We start from the raw sequence: 22,135 nt of genomic DNA, 5'->3' as shown, positions 1-22,135 counted from the left end.
AACATGCTCTTAGCCAAGGCTGCTAGGTTGGGAAAGCATGTCTGGTTATTTTTCCACCAAATCGGGATCTTCGCTAATGCTTAATGGAGTTTCAGAAGCCGTCCACTTGTTTGGTCAAACTTAATGGAGTTTGTTGCCATCCACTTGGTCTTTGTTTTCTTTTTAACAGGCAAGTCCTCTGTGCTGCACAATTTCCGTCATTTTCAAGGTTGTCCTCCACCAGCCTCACTAGTTTGGAAGACAGTGCTTCAGACACGCGGGCTTTGGCCTGTTCGGATAGGAAATCCAGATGGCGAAATCATGGGGTCAAGAAATGACACAAAAAGCAGTGGCATAACATTACTTGGGTCATTCAGATGATGCAAACAAAATCAAAATTAAAACAAAATTCTCTCTCAAACTCCATGTAACTGAAATTGGCAAATCAGTTGAATTTGAAGAAGACTGTGTCTCCTCCAAAAACTAGCCACAATGTTTTTCTCTGCACTCAAAAGTACCGTAGCCAGTTCTAATGTCATTAGTAGAGGTAGTATCTCAGCCAATAGCTTCCACTGCTCAGTCGTGAGATCTAAACTAGCTACGTCAGACTTTGTGGTGTAATCTGGGTTTGACAAAACAGCAATAACTGGCCATTTTAATTCAAGAAAGGGTTCAAACATATAATAAAACCATCTCCCTCCCGACTTGTGAGGGCACTAAGTAACGGGAACAGAATACTCTGGTCTAACTGACCTGACACTTCGTTCCGAGGGGTAAAAGGAAGTCGGTCATGTAGAAAAGAGACAGAGCTTCGGTACACTAACTCATTGACCCGGAGGGCAAATGATGTGGCAGCTGCAGATTATAAAGAGCAAATGCAATCATTTACCAAGGGGTCATGAGTGATGGTATAAATAGGGGTCGAAGCAATGTTATCTGTTCTTTCGCTTTGGTTACGAAAAATAACCCGGAAGAACCCGTGCAGTATTTGTGATATCTATCATAAGTGTTTGTTTGTCTTGTCTATAATTGTTACTTGTGTATTAATAGATGGCTAACACGTTCCAGAGCTGTCGCTAAGGGCAAGCATAAAACACGGAACAGCACTACACTATTGTCATGCATTAAACTGTATCACCCACCACGAGCTCTACAGCTCTGCTGACTGTGTCTGTACATTGTGGGCGGGATAATCGTGTTTATTGTTTGTGACTGCAAACCTGTTATTATTTACCCGTTATTATTTGGAAGGTAAACAAGGTAGCAGCTGCAAGCAACAAAGGCAGTTGCAATCGTTTACCAATGTATGATACTATAAAGGAGCCAGAGAATCGTTAATCTTTTCCTTTGCTTGGGTTTGTTCATTGACCTGGAAGGACTGCGAGAGCCGCAGTAGTTGCTGCCTGTGAATTGTTTCATGAAAATAATATTTGTGAGTGTTTGTTTGTTTTATGTGTTGTTAGTAATTGCCTTTTGTTAAATCACCAAACAGCTAAACACGTTTCCGGAGCTGTTGCTTTTGGGCCAGCACAATCGGAACAGCACTTCACAATAAGTCACTAAAATGACCTGTTATCACCCACCACGAGCACTAGTACACACGCCCTGGACTGGTGACCATGTTTTAGTATTGTGGGGCGGATAAGAATTAGGATGTTTGGCGCTGTAAACCTGTTGGTATTTGGCTCCGCGCATTACACATTGTTGTGTATTGCCGGGGCATTTTCTTTTGGTCACCAGACCCGGATTAAATAAATAAAGCTTTCCAAACCGGATTACAATTGTCTGTGATTACTCTTGCACTGCATCCCCTCTACACCTGTTCACAATCACCAGCCACTTTGCCACAGCTCTGCACAGCTCACACTTGCCACGCTACCAAAAAGTAACACAGCACGCTCGCTTGCAGAAAGCAAAGGCATTGCTCTGCACACGTTGGCCGCGTTGTCATGAACACAAGCTGTTACTTTTGTAGCCGCTTCAAACGCCGTGTTTATCTGATTGATCGCTTCTGCTAAATTCACAGCTGTGTGTTTCTCGTGTCATTTCCGTGTTGCTGATACTTTTGACTCGTGTTCCCAGTTTTGCTTAATGTAATGGCAGATGTTAAAAACACTTCTTGTGCCATGCTTATCCACACATCGGTAGTGATGGACATTGAATTACACTCCTGATTTTTCTTTTGCATGTTCGTGATCCAGTGTAATTTCGACAGGGCATTTCATAAAGATTTGCAGTCAGATTTTAAAACGCAGCTCCCTCTACTATACTAACAGGCCTGTTGTTTCTTTTGCGGACGCTTTTTGGATCAATTTTCTTTCCAAAATAAGCTGACACTGAAGACGGTGTTGCTTCCTTTAGTTTTTTACTTGTGTTCCCGCTGTCGTATTGTCAGGTGTTGTCTCACTAAATGATCCCGCAGGTTGGTGGAATTGCCACAGACGCTCACTAAAACCACAAACAGCGCATTTTACCTTTACATTGTTCTTTTGTAAAAATTATCTGACAGCATTATTTTTATTTAATGAAGCGTACCTCTAGTCTCTTCTCTAGGTTTTGGGGTTTTTTTTGTCACAGTTACTCTGAAAACATATGTGCTGCATATTGGGCGGGGAATTTTCTTTATTATTATTTAAAAGAACCACAGGAAAAGCAAGGAATAAGAGTTCAGATTTAAATTTTGCCAGCCCTAATAAAAAAACAGTCATATTAATGAACTGATGGATATGGGTTGTTTTGGTTTGGTTTTTAATCCATTGATGGTTATTCCAACGATTCGATGCATCGATGCAGAGTCCCAGCCCTACAACTTACTGTAGAAATTGATTTGATGTTTACAGAAAATGCAACAGAAACGAACTTCTGAAAACTGTAAAATCAACAGTATTTGAAATCCCGGTTCTCGCAAGTGCATTTTTAAAAATTGAGCACTCTCAGACAAGGTAGTTAATGAGAAATCGCGACATGGGAAAGGATGCATACTCAGAATCTTGGAAGACTGAAAATAAATGTAAGGACTAGTTGGTTCCATGAATACTTTTAGAAACAAAATATATTTTTGTTTTTTTGTATAAAAATTGAATACATGAAAAAATAGAAAACAAAACACAGCTCATGGCAGTATTAAAATGTACTGCCAATTAATACTGCTTCTTATCATCTTTAATTTAGAAATTGCTTCACATTTTTTCTCTTTTGTCTCACTTGGTATTATGGTATCTATACAATGTGACATTGTTTGTTTTTGTGCCTGAAATATAATTTCTCTGTTTCATTGGTGTCTGGTTCAGTCTTTCTTTCACCACTTTTTTCTGTGCAAAATCAGAGTTTGCTTAAATATGTGGACTTTACTTACTTTGAAGTTTACTGTGTGCTAAGACAAATTTGTGGTTTTAAAATTCTAATAGAAATTGTTTTTGTAATCACTTTTCATAAACACTTGCTCTTTAAATCTCGATGCCTAAAGTCATAAAACTAAATTAACAAAGTTATACACCTACTTAGAATTTTGGGTCCCTATTAAGGCACATATGTACGCCCAGGATCTGAAGGATTTATACCCCTGCAAAACCCCGAAATTCATTTTCAGTGGGTGGAGTTGCCACTTACGCCCGCGCTGGGAGAGGACCCCCATACCCCCCTGCACCCGCGCTGGGGGAGGACCCCCATACCCCCCTGCACCCGCGCTGGGAGAGGACCCCCATACCCCACTGCCCCAGTGCTGGAAGAGGACCCCCATACCCCACTGCCCCCGCGCTGGGGGAGGACCCCCATACCCCCCTGCACCCACGCTGGGGGAGGACCCCCATACCCCCCTGCACCCGCGCTGGGGGAGGACCCCCATACCCCCCTGCACACGCGCTGGGGGAGGACCCCCATACCCCACTGCCCCCGTGCTGGGGGAGGACCCCCATACCCCACTGCACCCGCGCTGGGGGAGGACCCCCATACCCCCCTGCACCCGCGCTGGGGGAGGACCCCCATACCCCCCTGCACCCGCGCTGGGGGAGGACCCCCATACCCCCCTGCACCCGCGCTGGGGGAGGACCCCCATACCCCCCTGCACCCGCGCTGGGGGAGGACCCCCATACCCCCCTGCACCCGCGCTGGGGGAGGACCCCCATACCCCCATACCCCCCTGCACCCGCGCTGGGGGAGGACCCCCATACCCCCCTGCACCCGCGCTGGGGGAGGACCCCCATACCCCACTGCACCCGCGCTGGGGGAGGACCCCCATACCCCCCTGCCTTCTACTTGGAATTTCTACCCTCCTAATTTAAATGAAACGCAAAGACTGTGTGCGCATATATAAAAAAAAAAAATCAGGTCCTCAGAAATGCTGGCATGTGATTGGTTAAAACCTCATCATATGACCAAAAATAGATCCAACCATTTCCCCTGCGATGCTGCTTACGGTCTATAGATTTTTTTTATTTTTTTATTTATTTATTTTACAAAGCAAAATGGCGGACAAGTCTGCATCTCGACCTCCTGGACAGCGAATTTGTGACGTAACAGAAAATGAATTACAAAATATACCACAAAACAAAGACCTGCAAACATAAAAATCATCATAAAAACTCGACAGATTTCCAAGAATTCTATGCCACAGTGAAAAAGTCAGAAGGACAGTCTAATAAAGAAAAACTTAATAACTATGCGCTACGGGCCACTAAGGAAGGAAGGGGAGCAGCTGCGATGGAGACTGAAGCCAGATCTTGTAGTTGTAGTATATTTTCATCTTTTTGGATCTCAAAATATGTTTTTGTTATTTGTAAAGTCGTGCCAGATTAAGTTGACGATCAAACCAGACTTTACGCACCAATCCGACCGTGGTGTCAGGGGAAGTACCTCAGCTTCCCGCAGACACTTCAAATCCAGGCCAGTAATTCGGGGGGGGGGGGGTGTCTGGCCTTGTCGCTACCTGCTTTTCTAAGAGTTTTCCTGACTGACAGGAACACATTATTGCTGGTTTTAAACTCGCTGTCACAGAGATCTTAAAACTTCTCCTGTTAAAATATGTATTTAGTTTAGTTCAGCATTATAAAACTGGAGACTGAATATTGGTTCTCAGTTGAACTCTTGCACTGGCATAAAATTCCCTTATGATTTTTAGACTTATTTCCTTAAAATGAATGTTCATATTTTTTTCTTTAAGTACATTAGCCAGCCCATGCTGTAGTTTTTTTTGGGTGTGTTTTTTTCAATCTTTGTTTTCATGTATTTCATTTAGCTGTTCCTCTCTACTGTTGTGTCTACTCTTGCTGGTGCACTTATTTTATTTATTTATTTATTTCAGATGGACTGCTGTCTTCACTCAGAAAGTTGGTGTTGTACCAGTTATGTGGAGTTTCATCTCAAATATATTAAAGGAAATAGGTGAAATGCCACTCGTTTTTGGCAATGGTTTTGTAACAATTAACAAATAAAATGGCAGTTTGTCATGGAATTTAGAATGCAGTGGTGTGTAGTGATTGTGAAGCGGCTCATTAGTATGCAAGCTGTGCCATACGCTACACATACGCACGTCATGTATGCTGTTTAACCAATCAGAGGATGTTATTTTTCCAAATCGTGTTATAAATAAAAAATTACACCACATAGTAGTACATGCTGCTACAATTTTTTGCTTATTTGCATTTCATTCATATCATTTATTTATTTATTTGTTATTGTTTATTGTGTGGCTACACATCCTGTTCATTCATTTATTTATTTTGTTATTGTTTATTGTGTGGCTATACGTCCTGTTTTTTCGACACAGCATTTTTCCTTACAATATTAGAATTGCAGTGATTCAAAATGGGTTCTTTATGTTAAAGTTTTGATGCCACCATTCAATGTAAACATCAATCTCTCTTTTCTACTTTCATCTGAAGAACAGACCTCAGGTGTGTTGAAAGCCTGCGATTATTATTGTTTACTTAGCCCAATAAAAGATATCACCTGTCCTCCTCTGTCTTAACAGTATAAACAGAGAGAGAGAGATCCCTGCTCCTTGCCTGTGACGAAGTTCTGCACTTCAATGGCACCCTCCAGTTTGATCCTCTGTAACTCGTCCTCCAGAATCAGCTCATCCGATTGGCTGATGTATTTTGCGCGTGGCAGCTGAGGTAGGAGGTTGTGCTGAAACCAAGAAGAAGCTTTGTTAAGTAGAACAGCACACATCCCTCCAGCCACCGCTACACATCCCCCAGCCACCACTGTACATTCACAATGAGCTATCAGCATGACGACAAAGCTGATGACATCAACAGTAATGCAGAACAGTACAGAATAAGAATTAGCAATGAAATGCTGAATCACAGTTAGTTCCAGACCCTCACAATTCTCTGTGTAAAAAAGTGCCTCCTCTTTTCTGTTCTGAATGCCCCTTTGTCTAATCTCCATTTGTGACCCCTGGTCCTTGTTTCTTTTTTCAGGTCGAAAAAGTCCCTTGGGTCAACATTGTAAATACCTTTTACAATTTTGAATGCTTGAATCAGATTTCCGTGTAGTCGTCTTTGCTCACGACTGAATAGATTCAATAGATTCAATTCTTTTAGCCTGTCTGCATATGACATGCCTTTTAAACCTGGAATAATTCTGGTCGCTCTTGTATCACTATTTCTAGAGCAACAATATCTTTTTTGTAGTGAGGTGTCCAGAACTGAACACAGTATTCAGCATGAGGTCTCACGAATGCATTGTACAATTTTAACATTACTTCCCTTGATTTAAATTCAACACTTTTCACAATGTATCCAGGCATTTTGTTGGCCTTTTTTTATAGCTTCCCCACATTGTCTAGATGCAGACATTTCTGAGTCAACACAAACTAGGTCTTTTTCATAGATTCCTTCTTCAATTTCAGTATCTCCCATAGGATATTTATAATGCATATTTGTGTTGCCTGCGTGCAATACCTTACATGTTTCTCTATTAAATGTCATTTGCCATGTGTCTGCCCAGTTCTGAATGTTGTCTAGATCATTTTGAATGACCTTTGCTGCTTCAACAGTGATTGCCACTCCTCCTATCGCCTGCAAATTTAAGTTTGCTTACTATACCAGAATCTAAGTCAAGAATATAGATTTGGAATAGGAGAGGACCTAATACTGATCCCTGTGGTACTACACTGGTTACCTCGCTCCATTTTGAGGTTTCTCCTCCAATCAGTACTTTGTTTTCTACAGGTTAACCACTCCCTAATCCATGTGCATGCATTTCCTTGAATCCCTACTGCGTTCAGTTTGAGAATTAACCTTTTATGCAGGACTTTGTCAAAAGCTTTCTGAAAATCTAAATAAACCATGTCATATGCTTTGCAATTATCCATTGTCGATGTTGCATCCTCAAAAAAATCAAGCAAGTTAGTCAGGGACACAATCTCCCTTTCCTAAAACCAAACTGACTGTCTCCCAGGATACTGTTACCATATAGGTAATTTTATTATAGGAGAATCTTCCTATAGTTTCCATAAGTTTACATCTAATATCCCCTTCGCAAACAGAGACTGCTGTCAAACACTGCTGTTATTGTAACAGTAGAACCAGGTCTCAGTTTGGTTGAAAGGATCTTACAGCAGCGTGGCTTTCAGCTACAACTCTCAGAGTTGAGGGTCTTCCTGTGTGCTCTAGGTAGGTCTGTATTGGATCATTTGAGCCACTCTGTTACATAACTGTGCACAACTTACATAGGAGACAGAGTAAACTGTACCATCTCTTACACACGCACACGCACAAGTACCTCCTCGCTGATCTCTCGAAGAATAGATGGCTGGAGTTCCATGTGCTTGAAGATGGTTCCCACAATGCAACAACGCTCACCCATCTGGATCTCACAGAGTTTCCTTACTGGTATGTCAGCTCCTGCAATGAAATTCTAAAGTCAGATAAGAGGAACTGATTTATTTAGCCAAGAACAAATAAGATTACAGGGAGACAGGATTGGTCTTTAAAATCTTAAAAGGAGTTGACGAAAATAAACCTTAACCAATATTGTGTGAGCAGCACAGAAACCAGTACCAGAAGAAATTAAGTGAAGGTAGACTCAGGACAGAGGGAAGGAGATCAATCAGCTACTAGGAACTGAATGAGCACTGACAGCTTCGAATGGCCTCCTCAGTTGTAAATTCTAATGTTCTTAGGTTCAAGAGCCAGGGATACGACTCTCTTGGGTTTTCTCCCATTTTTTAATTTTTTTTTTAAATCTGCATCATGAATTTCTGTAAAAACAGGATGTAAAGTCTTGATTTATGCTGCAGTGTAAAAAATGTATATTATGCTACTTGCTTTCTAATTACAGAGAACAGAAAATGACATTTAAGAACAAAGAACATTTATGACTGAGAGGAGGGCATTCACCCCATCTAAGCTTGTCCGTCCGGTTCCTAGCAGCTGACTGATCTTAGAACTTTGTCAAGTTGGGTCTTAAAGGATCCAAGTGTTTCTGCCTCAACAACATGACTAGGTAACCTACTATACCCTCACCACTCTATTCTTAGTTCATCTCCACTTAATTTCCAACTGTGTCCTCTGGTCCTGGGTTCTGTGCTGTGCCTAAAGTGTTGGTTAGGGTTAACTTTGTCAGCTGCTCTTTGAACCTCTATCTGCTGTTTCAAATAAGACACTCACCCCACAACTGCTGAGCCCTCTTGGTCAGGACGGGTCTCATTTGAAGGAGCCGGGTGGCGTAGATGTGAGCGTACTGGCGGCTGAAACTCCGCTCCCCAAGTTTGAAGCGCTCCGAGCAGTTGGTGTAGGAGGAGGGGCACACTCTGTCAAAGACCGGGCCCTCGAGGGCAGGGGGGGCCAACAATGTTGCCCCCTTCTGGGCTGTGAGGTCAGAGAACATGGCCAAACACTGGAACAACAAGTTGAGGGTCAGCATCTCAGTTAACTAGTCGGCTTGATTTAAGATATATAAGAACGTTTACAAATGAGAGGAGGTCATTCGGCCCATCTTGCTCATTTGGTTGTTAGTAGTTTATTGTTCCCAGAATCTCATCAAGCAGCTTCTTAAAGGATTCCAGGGTGTCAGCTTCAACAACATTACTTTGGGAGTTGGTTCCACACCCTCACAATTCTCTTTGTAAAAAAAGTGCCTTCTATTTTCTGTTCTGAATGCCCCTTTATCTAATCTCCATTTGTGAACCTTGGTCCTTGTTCCTTTTTTCAGGTTGAAAAAGAGCCTTGGGTCGACATTGTCAATACCTTTTAAAAGTGCTGAGGCAAATGTTTGATATATACTAATAAATACTGTCTGGAATGTATCAGGGATGGAAATAAGGCTCCTACCTCACAGCAGGTTGATCCTTTCCAGATTTTACTACTAACTGGCTTATCAAGCTTGTATTAAAACCTAGAATGGGTGAAACTGCTATGCATAGTCTTAATTCGATCCCTTGTATTCACTTGCAAAAATAGATAACAATTTGTATTTTTCAATAAAGCTATGGCCAAAAGTTTTGCATCACCCTCTAGAATTAACTCATTTTGCATAAAGGTGAACGATACGTTAACATTGTAGTTTTTCACATTCTAACATGAAATACTGCACTACTATAATGGCTTCCAGTGTATTGTTGTGATATAATTGTGTAGTCTGTGTGATTACATGATGGTAAATAAAATATCTAAATTATGTTTCTTTTGTTCGCTTTTATTTATTTATTTGTTTATTTATTTGTTTGTTTGTTTTAAATTGTGTCTCAATTCTAAAACCCTAGGTGATACAAAACTTTTGGCCACAGCTGTACAAAAGAATTTATGAATGCTTATATCAAAATGATACCTTGCAAAGGAAACCAATGCATGCATCACATCTGAAATGAATACCCACATATTCTACTGGAAAGAAGTGTTTCTCTTTCTTGGGCAGGTCATTGATGGGGTACCTGGTTTATGCTACTCCCGAGGTGTTTTTTTTTTTTTTTTTTTTTTTTTTTATATATATTTACTGTAATATTATACAAATTATATTTTTGTTTTCCAGCTAATTCAAAATGAATGAATATTTGAATATTTGTTTAAATTTGAACAGCTATTCAAACATGAAAGACCCACCAGAAGCCTGACTTCTATTATATGCAAACTTATGGAAACTATAATAAGATCCAAAATGGAAAATTACCTATATGGTAACAGGGTACTGGGAGACAGTCAACATGGTTTTAGGAAAGGGAGATCGTGCCTAACTAACTTGCTTGATTTTTTTGAGGATGCAACATCCATAATGGATAATTGCAAAGCATATGACATGGTTTATTTAGATTTCCAGAAAGCTTTTGACAAAGTTCCGCACAAAAGATTAATTCTCAAACTGAACGCAGTTGGGATTCAAGGAAACACATGTACATGGATTAGGGAGTGGTTAACATGTAGAAAACAGAAAGTACTGATTAGAGGAAAAACCTCAGAATGGAGTGTGGTAACCAGCGGTGTACCACAGGGATCAGTATTAGGTCCTCTGCTATTCCTAATCTACATTAATGATTTAGATTCTGGTATAGTAAGCAAACTTGTTAAATTTGCAGACGACACAAAAGTAGGAGGAGTGGCAAACACTGTTGCAGCAGCAAAGGTCATTCAAAATGATCTAGACAAGATTCAGAACTGGGCAGACACATGGCAAATGACATTTAATAGAGAAAAGTGTAAGGTACTGCACGCAGGAAATAAAAATGTACATTATAAATATCATATGGGAGATATTGAAATTGGAGAAGGAATCTATGAAAAAGACCTAGGAGTTTTTGTTGACTCAGAAATGTCTTCATCTAGACAATGTGGGGAAGCTATAAAAAAGGCTAACAAGATGCTCGGATACATTGTGAAAAGTGTTGAATTAAAATCAAGGGAAGTAATGTTAAAACTGTACAATGCACTAGTAAGACCTCATCTTGAATATTGTGTGCAGTTCTGGTCACCTCGCTATAAAAAAGATATTGCTGCTCTAGAAAGAGTGCAAAGAAGAGCGACCAGAATTATTCCGGGCTTAAAAGGCATGTCATATGCAGACAGGCTAAAAGAATTGAATCTGTTCAGTCTTGAACAAAGAAGACTACGTGGCGACCTAATTCAAGCATTCAAAATTCTAAAAGGTATTGACAGTGTCGACCCAAGGGACTTTTTCAGCCTGAAAAAAGAAACAAGGACCAGGGGTCACAAATGGAGTTTAGAAAAAGGGGCATTCAGAACAGAAAATAGGAGACACTTTTTTACACAGAGAATTGTGAGGGTCTGGAATCAACTCCCCAGTAATGTTGTTGAAGCTGACACCCTGGGATCCTTCAAGAAGCTGCTTGATGAGATTTTGGGATCAATAAGCTACTAACAACCAAACGAGCAAGATGGGCCGAATGGCCTCCTCTCGTTTGTAAACTTTCTTATGTTCTTATGTTTGTCTCAGTATTAAAATACTTCAGGAAACAAACATGTATTAGTGGTTTTACCAGGGGCAGGAAGGACCTGCGGGCCACCTGTGTAAGAGGCAATCTGCAGAGACTCTCACAGGACATCCAAACTGTTTAGATGGACTAAAACTAATGACACCTGCCAAGCCACTGTCAACAGGGTGCAGGGACACCATGAAAGTCAGGACTGACTGACTCGACATGGCAAGTGAAGGTGTTTAAACTGTCCTGGATGAACACATTCACAATTCATTGAGGGAACTGGGGTGGAAATACAGAAATGTACTCACTGGAACGGCCTGCTGCACTTGAAACATCAGCAATTTGTTTTGGATATGGGATCACCTATCTGAAACTGACGCCACAGGGAGATGCAGAGTACACTGCAGAATACAGGTCACGGGTGACACATGCAGAGTATACTGCAGAATACAGGTCACGGGTGACACATGCAGAGCATGCTGCAGAATACAAGTCAAGGGTGACACATGCAGAGCATGCTGCAGAATACAAGTCAAGGGTGACACATGCAGAGCATGCTGCAGAATACAGGTCACGGGAGACACATGCATAGTATACTGCAGAACTCAGGTCACGGGAGACACATGCATAGTATACTGCAGAATACAGGTCATAGGTTACACATGCAGAGCATGCTGCAGAATACAGGTCACAGGTGACACATGCAGGGATGGAAATAAGACATAGAAGTTTCACCCATTCCAGTTGTACTACAATTGATTAATCAGTGTATAGGTAACACGCTCAGGTGTGTCTTTGTAAACTAATAGTAAAAAGGGGAATGGATCAAACTGCTATGCAATAGGAGTCTTATTGCCATCCCTGCGTATGGGTAACAAACTGAATCAGTCATGCGAGATTAGCCCAAAAATCTAAACGACCAAGCCAGGTGTTTCTACGTTTGTCCTACTCCTGTACACAGAATATATGCAATAGTATTTCTGCACATAACACTGTTCGACAGCTCAGCATGTTTTCGCAGATTTGAAATGTGCTAGTATGTCAATATGCAGCTGGCAAAGACTGAGAGGATTCACACCTGGGATTTAGATTTAAAACAAACGGATTGGATTGGGCACCCTCCTGAACCCCTCCAGAGGCCGGTGCAAAATAATTTGATTTGCTGTTTAAACTGAAAATTAAAACTATGTTTCCCTTCTACAGTAGCCTCTTTCACTCTGCTAGTACAAGTATAATATTATTAACAGTACCGTAGTTTCGAAATGAATAAAGCATGACTGATTGCCCATAATCTTTATTTAATGTGATGCGTCTTGTTCCGCACAGTATCACGTTATTACTTACCTTTATTATCTTAGAACAGGACCACCAGGCACCCCCTAGTCGCTGGTATATTTAGATGTTTCTCTCCTCAGTCTTCCAGCAAACGCATTAAGATCTCCCGCCGCCAGAAAACAAGGGAGTAACCTCTCACCCTTCACCTTGCGTAAGCATCAAGCAGTGTCGAGCCGCCGCCATGTTAGTGAGGTCAGTTATCAGCAGTGGCGGGTTTTGTAATGTAATTCTTAGGTGTTGCCAATAGTAAAATGTTGCATTTATTTAATTCCATTTTTGATTTCTTGTACCACGTTTCCATGAACCACAGACAGGTACGTTTTAGACAAAAACAACAGTGTTATATTCACTGGCATTTGTGTTGTACTGTACTTCTGTGTATATGTGTTTCTTATGTCATTCCCTTGTTTATAATTGTGTCCCGTCCCGTCCCGTCCCGTCCCGTGTTTCCAACTCCACAAAGTAGGAAGCCGCTAGATGTCGCTATTTAGACATTGTAAAGTCGCCAGAAATGTCGACAGAAATTTATCAATCGCTTAACCAGAGTAAACACCAATATAAACAATATTAAATGTATTAATGATGGTTGATCATTTTGAATCGTCCTCTGCATATTTGTCTGGATTATCTACCTATACAGAGTTAGTCTGGTGTCATTGATTGTATTGTATCATTATACATCATTTATCACTGATTTAGTACATTATGTTTGTTTAAATAATTGATGTCGTTTGCTTCCGCTAACAAGAGGGCAGCAGCTGTAGTTATTTGCATTATGATTAGCAGGTCACTCGTGATCTCTTTGGTTCACAGCCGCAACCAGCTCCGCAGTAACTTTTCAAAGCTGCCTGGGCTGTGCAGGATCTGCACAGAGTTCTGCCAGTGGAGTTGAGTGGCGTCACGCAGCAGAGCTCGAAGAACGCGCATCTCTGCTGTTTCTGTCCAGACCTGGGCAATATTATTATCTTTTTTTACAAGATCTGCGATAATATATATATATAATATATATATATATAATATATATATATATATATATATATATATATATATATATATATATATATATATGTAGCGATCTCAGAAATGAGGGAAGCGAGACAGTAATTCGGATCTGAGCAGGGCTTTATTTTAACAGCACAGAACTGAATTAATAGGCAACCAAGTGCTGCGCTGTTGTTATAATTCCTCCGATCCTATATCCCCAGCAATGCTAACAGTTCCTCTTTCTTTTTCTGTATCACCCAGCACCTTTTGGTGTCTCAACACCTTCTAATCTCCACCTCCCCTGCTTCTCGTTTTCCAGAACTAACCCCTCCCCCCTTCTAGCACCCCTCCAATCCCCCCTGCTCTCTTATGACCTTTTTTGGGATGCTGCTGCCATAACTCCAGTCAGGAATGGCTCTCCAGTTCTGCCGCCACTGCACAGCTCCCCCCTCAAGTCCCCACGTCCCGAGGGAACCGACAAAGTCAAGAAACCGGCGAGGTGGACAGCGGCAGCGCCTTGTCCGAACTGATGAGTCCAGGCCCCTAACATCCACTGGGGCTGCATCAGACCCTGGTTTGACAGGGCTGATGGGGTTGGAAGGTCCGGCCAAAGGTGAGACAGGAACCTCTGGACGGGGCTGAATTGGTGTGCTCGTCGGCCTCTAGGGGGCATCTGTACTCTATATACAACTTCGCTCAGGCGCTCCAGCACCGGGCAGGGCCCCATCCACAGGCTATCCAACTTGGGGCCGTGACCTCGGCGTCGTCTCGGGTTAAAACCCAGACGAGCTCCCCTGCTTCAAACTGTCGCCCCCTTGCCCAGAGATCATAATTCCTCTTTTGTCGGCAGCCTGCCGCCTGAAGTTGGTCCCGGGCGAAGATGTGTGCCACCTCCGTGCGTTCTTGGAGTCTCGTGGCATATTCTGGACCAGCTGGTTCAGAGTCTTGCTCCGGTGGCCGTCCTAAAACCAGTTCTGGAGGAGTGCAAAGTTCACGCCCCAGCATGAGGAGGCCAGGTGTGCAGGCAGTGGACTATTGGATTGCGGAGCAGCAGGCGAGCAAAATAAGTGGGAGTTGGGCGTCCCAATCGTGCTGGTGTTCCGCCGTGGTAATGGCCAGCTGGAGAGCCAGTGTGCGGTTGAACCGCTCCACGAGTCCATAGCTCTGGAGATGAAGTGGAGTCATTCTGGTCTTGCGTATCCCCAGACACCGATACATCTGTGGGAATACGTGGGACTCAAAGTTCCTCCCCTCATCAGAATGGAGCTCTTCAGGGACACAAAACCGGCTGAAGAATCCCTCAGCAGTGCTTCTGCCACCATCTCTGCTTCTTGGTCAGGAATGGCGTATGCTTCTGGCCACTTGGTAAAATAATCCAGTGCCACCAAGACAAACCGATTTCTTTTCCCTGAGTGGGGAAAGGGGCCCAGGACGTCGACCCCTACCCTTTCCATAGGCCCACCGACTAGGAACTGTTGGAGAGGTGCTTGGGACCGGTTCGTAGGTCCCCTCCGGGCGGTGCAGTCATCGCACCTGCGGCAATGTGCCTCCACATCTTGCCGGCATTGGCTCCAGTAGAACCTTTGACGGATCCAACACAACGTCTTGGTCACCCCAAAGTGGCCTGTGCCCGGGGTGCCATGATGGGCCTGCAGTACCTCTTCTCTCAAGGCCTGGGGGACGAAGACTTGCCATCGGTCCTCTCCTGTCGCTGGCTCTCTCCACCTTCGTTGCAGGATGCCTTCCTGAATCCTGAGTCCAGCCCACTGTGACCACAGACTCTTCGTCCCCAGTGCCTGCATCGCCACTTCACCCCGTGGCGGTCGCTGCTGACTCTGGAACCACTGTAGCACTGGTTTTAGTTTCGGGTCCTCTTCCTGTTGCTGCCTCCACTCCTGTAACCCCAACAAGACTAACTCCCGGCACACAATTGTCCCCGTCTCCCTGTCACTCTCTCTCGGCCCCTCTCTAATGACTTCTTTCTCCCTGTCTTCTCTCCTGGGGCAGTGCGTGCTGTTGTCTTCCACACAAGGATGGCGAGACAGGGCGTCCGCATTAGCATGGCGCACTCCAGCCCTGTGCTGGATCTTGAAGTCAAAGGACTGGAGCTGTTCGATCCAGCGGGCGACCTGTCCATCCGGCTCCTTAAAGTTCAGTAGCCATTGCGGTGCTGCGTGGTCTGTCCAGACCAGAAAAGGTAGCTGTGATAGAGAGAGAAAGGATCGATGCTGTAAATCTCCCTCCCAATTAGAAAGGGCTCTGTGTAAGGGGGAAGGTAAGCTGCCTCCTAGAGCTGCCACCTCTGTGGTAGGTGGAAACCGGAAGGTGACCATATTAGGAGGGGCGCGTAGCTGCAAGTACTCGACGATTCCATTGCAGTCAGCTGCGGGGCAGTCCTCTATTAGAAGCCATGGCAACGCGGTGACTGTGGGGAGGAGTTTGCTGGGTACAAAGGGGAGCAGCTACGTCAAAACCTCCCCTTACGCTGATAATGAAAATAGACAGCCGGAGCCTGTATTGCTTTGTTTTTGGGATTACGTGTGTTTTGTGTTGCAGAGGAGGAGCGAGCCGCGGACCGGTAAAACACAGAGCACGTCCCTGCACTGCACAGCACCGCACCGCACCACTCACGGCACCACGCTTCTCAGCACCAAGAGCACTGCGTGCACGGAGAACATGGGGACGGTCAAAGTCCCGTTTTTGTTTACTTTTTATTTTTCAACTAAGAAGAACTGCTGCGTACCCCCCAATACCATTGCTGGTGAAGGGGTGGACTTATTTGTGTTGTTGTTTTGTTATTATTTTTGTTATTATTAAAATAAGCACTGTTTTGGGAGAAAGATTGTGTGGACTTGCTTCATTCACTGCACCTGACCACACTTGGTGTCAAGAAGAGGGATTATAATGAACCCAACCGCATTGGCAGCGCTGTTGGAGGCGCAGGAGCGGAGGCATCAACAATCATTGACGGCCATGATGGAGAGGATGCATGGCTTGTTCCTGGAGGCCAATTGGGGGAGGGAACCGGCGGGTCAACCAGCAGTACCCTTACCAAGGGTAAGGGTAGTGAAGATGTCGCTGGAGGATGACCCCGAGGCTTACTTGGTTGCCTTTGAAAGGCAGGCAACAGCAGCTCAGTGGCCTCGGGAGTGGTGGGCTACCCAGTTGGGCCCAAATTTGATCAGAGAGGCCCAGGCAGCCTACCAAGCCCTGGTGTACAACCAGGTGAAGCAGGCCATTCTCCAGCGGCTTGACATCACAGAGGAGACACACCCCCACGGGGTTACTTCTCATCGACACCCCACGGGCGGCCTTCCTCCACCCCAATGGAGGGCGAGGTCGACCCCCAGCAGGGTGAGAGCAGAGAACCCCTCCCCACTGCCAAATTGGCAGCGGGACATACAAGCTCCGTGGGCGCCCTTTCACTCCATGTGCTACTGGTGCCATGAGGACGGCCACCTCGTGCGGAATTGTCCGGCGGCGATGGAATGTGGTGCGGCCTCCCATTACTTACTAACAGCACCAGGTAAGTCCAGGGGTAATGATTGGGAGGGGCCTTGCATTGTTGATGTACGGGTTGGTGATGTGAGTACCCACGCGTTAGTGGACTCAGGATGTGGTCAGACTTTAACTGAAGAAGCTCTGTTGGCGGGAGTACCTTGGTGGTCACGCGGGGTGGTGGTCATTTCCTGTATTCATGGGGATAACAAGGATTACCCCCTCACTAAATTAGATGTGACGATTGGATGTCATAATCGCCGTGTAATCGTGGCAGTGGCTGCAAAGTTGCCATATCCAGTTATTTTAGGTCGAGACTGGCCATATTTTGAAACAATGATTAAAAAAATGGTAACGCCAGTCTCCGGTAAGACCATGAGAGCAGCGGGGGAAGCTATTGGGAAAATATTCCCGCTGCAAGCTGATTTGTTCCATTCCCGATTTTGCCCGAAAAAAACAAAAAAAGAGCGAAGGGTTGAAAAATGGGAAGGAATGTCAATGAGACAAGGCTGGGGTTTGGTGGGGGAAACTTCAGAGTCTGTTAAATGTAAGGGAAAGGGGATTGGGACTCAGTGTGACCTGCGGGGGCAGGTTACTGAGGCCCCCAGTGCTGAAACTACTGTAGCTCCGCTCGATATCCCGAAGTTCTGGGACTGAGATGTGGGCCTAGCGTTGGAACAAAAAAATGATCCTTCGCTGACACACATCTGGGGGGGCAGGTTCGGTCTATCGAAGGGAAGGATGTAGAGGGTAACCGGCCGCTTACATATCCTCACCACACTATTGTCGGGCATTTGCTATATCAAGCCACGAGCACAAGCCAGACTGTAACACAATTACTCGTTCCTCAGTCTTTTCGACGTGAGATCATGCAGTTGACTCACGATGTCCCATGTTTGGGCCATTTAGGTAGCGATAAGACTCTGGAATGAATATTGGCTTGATTTTATTGGATGGGAGTCTATAGTGAGGTGACGCGATATGTAGCGGAGTGTCCGGAATGTCAGCAAGTAGCGCCGGGGCGGGTTCGCCCGGCCCCGCTAGTCCCCCTGCCCATGATCTCAGTTCCCTTCGAACGCATTGCTATGGACATAGTGGGTCCATTGAGCCAGTCTGACTCTGGATACACGCATATTTTGGTAGTGGTGGACTACGCCACCAGATATCCAGAGGCAGTACCATTGAGATCCACTAGTGCCGCAGCAGTTGCTCAAGAGCTAGTACAAATTATAATGAGAGTAGGGATTCCAAAAGAAATCCTCACTGATCATGGAACGAACTTCATGTCACAATGTTTGAAAGAATTGTATAAATTGTTGCAAATTAAGTCCATTCGAACCCCTGTTTATCACCTGCAGACGGACGGTTTGGTGGAATGTTTTAATCAGACTTTAAAACAGATGCTGAAGCGGTTTGTCACCCAAGAGCAGAAACATTGGGCTAAACTCCTTCCCTACGTGATGTTTGCAGAGAGAGAGGTGCCTCAGAGCTCGACCGGGTTCTCTCCCTTTGAGCTGCTGTATGGGAGGCAACCACAGGGCATTCTTGATCTTGTGAAAGAAGGATGGGAGGAGCAAACAAAAACTTCCAAAAACATAGTCAAATACGTAATCCTGTTAAGAGACCGCCTGGAATTGGTTGGTCGTTTGGCACAAGAAAACCTAAAACTAGCTCAGCATCGCCAAGAGCAGCAGTACAACAAACAAGCAAGAATTCGGACTTTTCGGCCAGGTGATAAAGTACTGCTGCTGCTTCCTTCATCGGAGTCTAAGTTGTATGCAAAATGGCAGGGGCCACATGAGGTGATACGGGGAATTGGTAATGTGAATTATGAAATTAGACAACCCAATCGCCGAAATAAGACAGAAATTTATCACATTAACTTGCTAAAACCCTGGAATAAAAGGGAGGCCCTGTTTATAGCTGGCGACAGTTTAGAAGAGGATTTTGGTCCCGCTGTCAATCCATTAGCTACAACTAACATTCCAATGGGAGAACAGTTACTTCCGGATCAGAAACGTGAGCTCTTCCAGTTGGTGGAAAGGTTCAGTGATGTTTTTTCTGATTTGCCCGGCAGAACTAATGTTATTTCTCATGCTATTATTACTCCACCAGGTTTCAGGGTCCGAGAGAGACTGTACCGGATCCCGGAAAGTCACAGGGGTCCTGTTCACAAGGAGGTGGAGGATATGCTTGGGCTTGGAGTCATTGAAACTTCCCGGAGCGAGTGGTGCAGTCCTATTGTGATGGTGGGCAAAAAGGACGGCTCCACTCGGTTCTGTGTGGCTTTGCCATCTCTAAGTTTGATGCATATCCAATGCCCCGAGTGGATGAGCTCCTCGACTGACTGGGTAAGGCGCAGTTAATTTCGACTTTGGATCTGACGAAGGGATACTGGCAGATTCCACTCACTCAGAGCTCAAAAGAGAAAAGTGCTTTCTCTACCCCAGATGGCTTGTTCCATTTCCAGACCATGCCCTTCGGGCTGCATGGAGCTCCTGCCACATTTCAGAGATTGATGGACCAGGTCTTGGCTCCTCATCATCAGTACGCAGCTGCATACATCGATGATGTAGTGATTTTTAGCTCCACCTGGAAGGAGCATATTATTAGGCTTTCAGCCATCCTACAGTCTCTAAGGGGGGCCGGGCTAACAGCCAAGCTGGGAAAGTGTGCATTTGGCAAACAAGAGACCCAGTATCTTGGCTACATTATGGGTAATGGCCGGGTAAAGCCTATCGCCTCCAAAGTCCAGGCTCTGGTGGAGACGGCAATCCCAAAAACCAAGTCACAGGTGAGATCACTATTGGGGTTAGCCGGCTATTTTCGCCATTTTATCCCCGAGTATGCCACCATAGTCAACCCCCTGGTAGATCTCACCCGAAAGGCTGCTCCAAAATGAGTTAAATGGACAGGGCAGTGTCAGAAAGCATTTGATATGATTAAGAAGCGACTCTGTCAATCCCCCACTCTGATTTCACCAGATTTCAGCAAAGAGTTTATCCTTCAGACTGATGCCTCCCACATTGGTCTGGGGGCGGTCCTGTCCCAACAAGTTGACGGAGTGGAACACTCTATCATTTATTTGAGCAAAAAAATGGCTACTAGGGAAATTAACTACTCCGTCATTGAGAAAGAGTGTTTAGCCATCAAATGGGCTACTCACGCTCTTCGCTATTACTTGTTGGGGCGTTCTTTCTCTCTTGTCACTGATCATGCTCCTTTAAGGTGGTTACACACGATGAAGGACAATAACGCTCGGATAACTCAGTGGTATCTAGTGCTGCAACCCTTCCACTATACAGTGAAACATCGTGCGGGTAAGGAGCATCAAAATGCAGATTTTTTTTCAAGGGAGGGGGGACCATTGGGGAATGTAGAGTTGGCCGAGTGTTCCTTCGGCATCTCTCTGAGGGGTGAAATATGTGATAGAGAGAGAAAGGATCGATGCTGTAAATCTCCCTCCTGATTAGAAAGGGCGCTGTGTAAGGGGGAAGGTAAGCTGCCTCCTAGAGCTGCCACCTCTGTGGTAGGTGGAAACCGGAAGGTGACCATATTAGGAGGGGCGCGTAGCTGCAAGTACTCAGGACGATTCCATTGCAGTCAGCTGCGGGGCAGCCCTCTATTAGGGAAACCATGGCAACGCGGTGACTGTGGGAAGGAGTTTGCTGGGTACAAACGGGAGCAGCTACGTCAAAACCTCCCCTTACGCTGATAATGAAAATAGACAGCCGGAGCCTGTATTGCTTTGTTTTTGGGATTACGTGTGTTTTGTGTTGCAGAGGAGGCGCGAGCCGCGGACCGGTAAAACACAGAGCACGTCCCTGCACTGCACAGCACAGCACAGCACTGCACCGCACCACTCACGGCACCACGCTTCTCAGCACCAAGAGCACTGTGTGCACGGAGAACGTGGGGACGGACAAAGTCCCGTTTTTGTTTACTTTTTATTTTTCAACTAAGAAGAGCTGCTGCGTACCCCCCAATACCCCCCAATACCATTGCTGGTAAAGGGGTTGTTGTTTTGTTATTATTTTTGTTATCATTAAAACAAGCACTGTTTTGGGAGAAAGATTGTGTAGACCTGCTTCATTCACTGCACCTGACCACAGTAGCCCACAGAGGTAGTGGCGGAAGTGAAGGACCGCTGCGACCACGGCCAAAAACTCTCTCCTCGTGACGCAGTACCTCCTCTCCGTCTTGCTTAGCAAACGACTGTAATAGGCCACAACCTTCTCACCACTCGGTCCTTGTTGGGACAGCACAGTTCCTATCCCCTCATTGCTGGCGTCAGTGTCCAGTACGAAAGGCAAGAGTGGGTCTGGGGTAGAGAGCACAGGAGACTGGGTCAAGGCCTTCTTCAGAGCGTTGAAGGCGGTCTGTTGCACAGCCATCCACAGAAAGGCCTTCCCCTTCTTTAACAACTGGTGTAGGGGGGCCGTGATGTTGGTGAAGCCCAGCACGAAGCGAAAGGTAGTAGGAGGCCAGTCCCAGGAACCCAGGAGTCCCAGGAGTTGCCGCGGGTCAGTTGGTGTAGGCCACTCCTGGACAGCGGTTACTTTGCCTAGTTCAGTGCTGATCCACCCCCACCCCCCCCACGCGATGACCCAAGAAGGAGACCTCCCTCCGCAGGAACCAGCACTTCTCGGGTTGGAGTCTGAGTCCCGCCTCTGTCACCTTTTCAAGAACCTGGCGTAGGCTGCAATGGCTGCCTGGAATGTAGCTCCATGCACTAGCAGACCATCCAAGTACACCAGGCATTCCTGCAGGGGCACATCTACCAAGACCCTTTCCATGAGCCACGCAAACGTTGCAGGTGCATTGCACAGTCCGAACGGCATTACTTTAAACTGCCAAAGTCCACTGCCAGTGGAGAAAGCAGTCTTGGGATGTGCGGTCGGTGTCAAGGCCACCTGGTAGTAGTCACTCTTGAGGTCCAAGGAGGAGAACCAGGTTGAGCCC

The 22,135-nt window shown here is 45.2% G+C and overlaps 1 protein-coding gene across 1 annotated transcript; it reads right to left on the bottom strand.

The window, feature by feature from the left end:
• Positions 1-5,685: 5,685 nt before the first annotated feature.
• LOC121308054 (DNA polymerase delta subunit 2-like) lies at positions 5,686-13,034 on the bottom strand. The gene is made up of 4 exons (XM_041240360.1): positions 12,701-13,034; positions 8,595-8,823; positions 7,708-7,829; positions 5,686-6,105 (listed from the first exon to the last, which is right to left on the bottom strand). The coding sequence occupies exons 2-4, from the start codon at positions 8,812-8,814 to the stop codon at positions 5,941-5,943; spliced, it is 507 nt and encodes a 168-aa protein (XP_041096294.1). The 5' UTR covers positions 8,815-8,823; positions 12,701-13,034; the 3' UTR covers positions 5,686-5,940.
• Positions 13,035-22,135: the final 9,101 nt, after the last annotated feature.

This window comes from Polyodon spathula, unplaced genomic scaffold (genome assembly GCF_017654505.1).
Source record: "Polyodon spathula isolate WHYD16114869_AA unplaced genomic scaffold, ASM1765450v1 scaffolds_113, whole genome shotgun sequence".
Classification (NCBI taxonomy): domain Eukaryota; kingdom Metazoa; phylum Chordata; class Actinopteri; order Acipenseriformes; family Polyodontidae; genus Polyodon; species Polyodon spathula.
Note: the sequence above shows the minus strand (reverse complement) of the source record. Positions and strands in the feature narration are given on the sequence as shown.

Excerpts from the sequence above, each read along its gene's own strand:
- LOC121308054 (XM_041240360.1), bottom strand. The coding sequence starts at position 8,814 with ATGTTCTCTGACCTCACAGCCCAGAAGGGGGCAACATTGTTGGCCCCC. Across the intron at positions 7,830-8,594 it reads GAGGGCTCAGCAGTTGTGGG|GAGCTGACATACCAGTAAGG; the intron begins GTGAGTGTCTTA and ends ATTTCATTGCAG. Across the intron at positions 6,106-7,707 it reads TTCGAGAGATCAGCGAGGAG|CACAACCTCCTACCTCAGCT; the intron begins GTACTTGTGCGT and ends TCTTGGTTTCAG.